This window comes from Polyodon spathula, chromosome 8 (genome assembly GCF_017654505.1).
Source record: "Polyodon spathula isolate WHYD16114869_AA chromosome 8, ASM1765450v1, whole genome shotgun sequence".
Classification (NCBI taxonomy): domain Eukaryota; kingdom Metazoa; phylum Chordata; class Actinopteri; order Acipenseriformes; family Polyodontidae; genus Polyodon; species Polyodon spathula.
The window spans coordinates 51,263,734-51,269,985 of NC_054541.1; the positions used below are offsets into that span (position 1 = coordinate 51,263,734).

The following is a 6,252-nucleotide window of genomic DNA, read 5'->3' on the forward strand; positions in this document are numbered from 1 at the left end:
TGTTGTCTGTAGGCTTTTGTTCTAGGAAGGTTTTCCTTATTCCTCTGAGGAAGGAACGGGAGTACCCCCTTTGCCTGAGTGCTGTGAATAAGATTTTGGTAGCTGCCTGGAAGTCAGTAGGTTGTGTGCAAATTCTGTGGAATCCAAGTAGTTGTGATTTGATTAAACCTCTAAAGGTGTGTTTAGGGTGGTAGCTTGTTTTGTGTAATAAAGTGTGTGTGTCAGTTTCTTTAAAATATACTTTGGTGTCTAGCTGGTGTGTTTGTGAAAAATGTGTTCCTTTGTAAGTGGTCGTGTCTAGAAAGTTTACTTGGCTGCTATGTGTGGTGTATTTCACTTTGATGGACTGATGGTGTGTGTTAAGTAAAGAGATGAAATTTTTGAATTCGTCTATGCTATGTGTCCAAGTGCCCCAAATGTCATCTAGGTACCTGAAATAGTGCGTTGGTCTCTGTGGGCATCTGCGGAGGATCGTCTCTTCCCAGTCGGCCATGTAGATGTTGGCATACGATGGTCATCTACGAAATCATATGTGTCTTTGAGGTAGCTAGTGTGTTTGGTGGATAGGGGGTTTAAAAAGTGATCTATGTATTCTGCAATTCTATATGATTCGCTGTTGCAGTCCGATACTATCGGTCTGCCTGGTGGTATGGTGTGTGGGATAGTCCAAGTGTCTGGCGATTTGTGTATTTTTGGTAGCGTGTAAAAAAGGCGTGCTCTGGGTGTGTCTGCCCCCCTGAGATAGTGTGCTTGTTTTTTGGTAATTATTTTTTGGTCTGTTAGTGTTTGTATTATTCTATTAATTTCCTGAGCGGAATCAAGATAAATTGGTGCGTCTAATTTCCTGTAGTGTTCTGGATTGTTCAGTTGCCTGTTGGCTTCAAAGATGTAGTCTTCTCTATCCATTATTACTATTGAGCTGCCCTTGTCTGCTGGTTTGAAAATGATGTCAGTATGTTTTTGTAATTCCTTAAGTGCTATCCTTTCTGGTGCCGTTAGGTTGTCTTCTGTTTTGTAGTTCCCTGGGTTAAGGCTGTGTATTGCTTTTAGGTCTTCAAGAATGATCTCTGTGATTTCCTGTGGAACTTGGTTGTTCTTTGGTTCCCAGTTGGATTTGGGTAGGAAGGGTATCCGATTTGAGTCTTCTTCATCTTCAAAGAAAGTTGCGATTTTTAGCCTCCTGTGGTAGTCTTGTGTTTCTGCTAGTAGTATACGCTTCTGTTTTGCTGTTGTTTGCGGTGTGGGTATGAAAGAGAGGCCTTTGCTCAGGAGGCTGTCTTGGCTCTCTGTTGGCTTGAAGTTTTTACACAGATTCACTATGTTTGATGCCCCCTCCCTGGAGATGTTTGGGCTTGTGGGGTCTCCTAGTTTAAATGCTGGCACCAGTGCTGGAGCATATCCTTGGCTGTGTTGGTTGTCCAGTGGATGTTGTCTCTGTTGACTCGGAAGTTCTCAGTTGGTAACAGTGGAATGTGTGGCAGGTTGGCTGAGATGAATCTGTTTAGTTCCTCCAAGTTCCGTTGGTCCTGCATGTCCAGTGCTCGTGAGAAGTTCACTAGTGGCACTTTGATTTCTGCAGTTGGGAAGGTTTTCTTTGCCTACCTGTACATCTTTTGTAGGTTTTTGATGGCTGTCTCTTTGACTTTCTGGTCCTTGTTGTTGATTCCAAATGATAGGATCACTTTGGTCACTCCTCTGTCTGTTTTGGCTTTGTCCAGAAGGTTGGCTGCATGTAGGAATTTTGCCCCTGGGTAGCTTTCAATCTGTATTTGCCTCTGGGTGTGGTCCGGGATTCTGTGGAGGTTGGAGTCACCGATGATGAGAATGTTCTTGTTAGTTCGTAGGCTCCAGTCTGTGTTCTTTTTGTCCGTGTCGATGTGTCTGTGGACCTGGTAGGTTCTCCTGGGCCGTGTTGCTGGACGGCTGCTGAGTCGTCGGTTCTCCGGTAGAGTCTGGGTGGGGGTGCGGTGTGGGTTAGGGTTGGAGGTGGGGGTGCAGCGGGGGTAAGGGTTAGGGATAGGTGTGCGGTTAGGGTTGCAGTTAGGTTTGGGTTTGGGGCGAAGGGTGGGGTTAGGTTTAGGCTCAGGGTTAGGGCTAGGGTTAGGGTTGGGTTTAGGGTTAGGGTTAGTGTTAGGTTCAGGGTTAGGGTTAGGGATAGGTTCAGGGTTAGGGTTAGGTCCTGGGTTGGGTTTAGGTTCATTGTTGGGTTTAGGTTCAGGGTTGGGTTTAGGTTCAGGGGGTTTAGGTTCAGGGTTGGGTTTAGGTTCAGGGTTGGGTTTAGGTTCAGGGTTGGGGTGAGGTTCAGGGTTGGGAGAGGCAGTTTGATTTTGAATCCAAAGTGGGTTCAGGGGTTCCAGTAGGTGTGTTGATCTGAGCAGCATATGTAGTGGCTTGGATGCACAGCCAGTCTGCGTTTGTTTCTGTTGGTTGGTCTGGGAGACTCCTCTGTCTGGTGGTGTTGTTTGGTTGAGATGGATTTTCTGACATCATGGTAATCTCTTCTGAAATGTAGGTGGCTACATTGCTGGCGTGCGGTTTCTTGGACCTCTGGGGTTTCGGTTCCTTGTGTGCCAGGACTGCGAAGGAGTTGTTGCTGAGGTTCGGCCACAACTGCAGAGACAGAGTAGACTTCTTCTCAGAAAAGAGAGAGCTTATTCGAACACATCTAATAAACACCGTCCGTCTTATCTTCGGAACGGACACCCTTACACATACACACCCTTACATTCCAACCGTCCTACCCTCAAATTTTACCAGGACGGACGTTAGTGTCGACCACCAGTAAAGGGGTCAATCCATGAACCACGATAACCCTTCGTAATTATTTCCGCATTAAAAAAGGACCAAAAAGAAAGTACACAGAAAGAGTACACGGAACTGCAAACGCAAGTCAAAAAGGAAGTTAGAAAGGCCACGAGAGAAATAGAAATGAACATTGCTAAGGGAGCTAAAACCAATTCCAAAATGTTTTTCCAATATTACAACAGCAATAGAGCATTCAAAGAGGAGATTAAATGTTTAAGAGATACAAATGGCAAAATCGTCATCTACTCTTTTTTTTTTTATCGTATTCTATAATTATACTAATGAAAAGTGTAATCAATCCACTACACATGCCACATATTAAATGATTCTTTTCCAAAGTTAAATAACTTCGAAATCGTAATTGACTCCGTCTACCCCCACATGTCATCCAGTTCCTATCCAGTTTTAAATAACTTTAGATAACTGAGGCAGATAGTGTTAAAGGGACTAGGAGCTCTTAAAATAAACAAATCCCTGGGCCGGATGAGATCCTCCCAGTAGTACTCAAAGAAATGAAAGAAGTAATTTACAAACCGCTAACCAAGATCATGCAGCAGTCTCTTGACACAGGGGTGGTACCGACAGACTGGAAAACTGCAAACGTAATATCGATCCACAAAAAGGGAAACAAAACTGAACCAGGTAACTACAGACCAGTAAGCCTGACTTCTATTATATGCAAACTTATGGAAACTATAATAAGATCCAAAATGGAAAATTACCTATATGGTAACAGGGTCCTGGGAGACAGTCAGCATGGTTTTAGGAAAGGGAGATCGTGTCTAACTAACTTGCTTGATTTTTTTGAGGATGCAACATCGATAATGGATAATTGCAAAGCATATGACATGGTTTATTTAGATTTCCAGAAAGCTTTTGACAAAGTCCCGCACAAAAGATTAATTCTCAAACTGAACGCAGTTGGGATTCAAGGAAACACATGTACATGGATTAGGGAGTGGTTAACATGTAGAAAACAGAAAGTACTGATTAGAGGAAAAACCTCAGAATGGAGTGTGGTAACCAGTGGTGTACCACAGGGATCAGTATTAGGTCCTCTGCTATTCCTAATCTACATTAATGATTTAGATTCTGGTATAGTAAGCAAACTTGTTAAATTTGCAGACGACACAAAAGTAGGAGGAGTGGCAAACACTGTTGCAGCAGCAAAGGTCATTCAAAATGATCTAGACAAGATTCAGAACTGGGCAGACACATGGCAAATGACATTTAATAGAGAAAAGTGTAAGGTACTGCACACAGGAAATAAAAATGTACATTATAAATATCATATGGGAGATACTGAAATTGGAGAAGGAATCTATGAAAAAGACCTAGGAGTTTTTGTTGACTCAGAAATGTCTTCATCTAGACAATGTGGGGAAGCTATAAAAAAGGCTAACAAGATGCTCGGATACATTGTGAAAAGTGTTGAATTTGAATCAAGGGAAGTAATGTTAAAACTGTACAATGCACTTGTAAGACCTCATCTTGAATATTGTGTGCAATTCTGGTCACCTCACTATGAAAAAGATATTGCTGCTCTAGAAAGAGTGCAAAGAAGAGCGACCAGAATTATTCCGGGCTTAAAAGGCATGTCATGCAGACAGGCTAAAAGAATTGAATCTGTTCAGTCTTGAACAAAGAAGACTACGCGGCGACCTAATTCAAGCATTCAAAATTCTAAAAGGTATTGACAGTGTCGACCCAAGGGACTTTTTCAGCCTGAAAAAAGAAACAAGGACCATGGGTCACAAATGGAGATTAGACAAAGGGGCATTCAGAACAGAAAATAGGAGGCACTTTTTTACACAGAGAATTGTGAGGGTCTGGAATCAACTCCCCAGTAATGTTGTTGAAGCTGACACCCTGTGATCCTTCAAGAAGCTGCTTGATGAGACTCTGGGATCAATAAGCTACCAACAACCAAACGAGCAAGATGGGCCGAATGGCCTCCTCTCGTTTGTAAACTTTCTTATGTTCTTATGTTCTTAACATCTTAAACAGACGCTCTCTGAGTGCTGATGAATATCTTAAACAGATGCTCTCTGAGCGCTGATGAACATCTTAAACAGATGCTCTCAACCGTCAGGATTTCCGCTCTAGACTAAATCACCAGGCTTCACCAGTTTTGAACCTGATCTTATTTTTGGCTGTTTGTTGTAAAGTTCCAAAAGTGCATTGCTGCCTATGATGATGCAAACAAATGAGCTCTCTCTATGGTGATCCTCTAGAATGCAAAGTGAGCTCCCTCTGTGGTGATCCTCTAGAATGCAAAGTGAGCTCCCTCTGTGGTGATCCTCTAGAATGCAAAGTGAGCTCCCTCTGTGGTGATCCTCTAGAATGCAAAGTGAGCTCTCTCTGTGGTGATCCTCTAGAATGCAAAGTGAGCTCTCTATGTGGTGATCCTCTAGAATGCAAAGTGAGCTCTCTCTGTGGTGATCCTCTAGAATGCAAAGTGAGCTCCCTCTGTGGTGATCCTCTAGAATGCAAAGTGAGCTCTCTCTGTGGTGATCCTCTAGAATGCAAAGTGAGCTCCCTCTGTGGTGATCCTCTAGAATGCAAAGTGAGCTCTCTCTGTGGTGATCCTCTAGAATGCAAAGTGAGCTCTCTCTGTGGTGATCCTCTAGAATGCAAAGTGAGCTCTCTCTGTGGTGATCCTCTAGAATGCAAAGTGAGCTCCCTCTGTGGTGATCCTCTAGAATGCAAAGTGAGCTCTCTATGTGGTGATCCTCTAGAATGCAAAGTGAGCTCTCTCTGTGGTGATCCTCTAGAATGCAAAGTGAGCTCCCTCTGTGGTGATCCTCTAGAATGCAAAGTGAGCTCTCTCTGTGGTGATCCTCTAGAATGCAAAGTGAGCTCTCTCTGTGGTGATCCTCTAGAATGCAAAGTGAGCTCCCTCTGTGGTGATCCTCTAGAATGCAAAGTGAGCTCCCTCTGTGGTGATCCTCTAGAATGCAAAGTGAGCTCCCTCTGTGGTGATCCTCTAGAATGCAAAGTGAGCTCCCTCTGTGGTGATCCTCTAGAATGCAAAGTGAGCTCCCTCTGTGGTGATCCTCTAGAATGCAAAGTGAGCTCCCTCTGTGGTGATCCTCTAGAATGCAAAGTGAGCTCCCTCTGTGGTGATCCTCTAGAATGCAAAGTGAGCTCTCTCTGTGGTGATCCTCTAGAATGCAAAGTGAGCTCCCTCTGTGGTGATCCTCTAGAATGCAAAGTGAGCTCTCTCTGTGGTGATCCTCTAGAATGCAAAGTGAGCTCCCTCTGTGGTGATCCTCTAGAATGCAAAGTGAGCTCTCTCTGTGGTGATCCTCTAGAATGCAAAGTGAGCTCCCTCTGTGGTGATCCTCTAGAATGCAAAGTGAGCTCTCTATGTGGTGATCCTCTAGAATGCAAAGTGAGCTCCCTCTGTGGTGATCCTCTAGAATGCAAAGTGAGCTCCCTCTGTGG

The 6,252-nt window shown here is 43.9% G+C and overlaps 1 protein-coding gene across 1 annotated transcript in view; it reads left to right on the forward strand.

The window, feature by feature from the left end:
- Positions 1-510: 510 nt before the first annotated feature.
- The window catches only part of LOC121319163 (pseudouridylate synthase 7 homolog), a 26,993-nt gene continuing 21,251 nt past the window's right edge, over positions 511-6,252 (forward strand). Inside the window, exon 1 of the mRNA XM_041256342.1 lies at positions 511-543. Coding sequence (XP_041112276.1) covers positions 511-543 — 33 coding nt within the window. The remainder of the gene's footprint in view (positions 544-6,252) is intronic.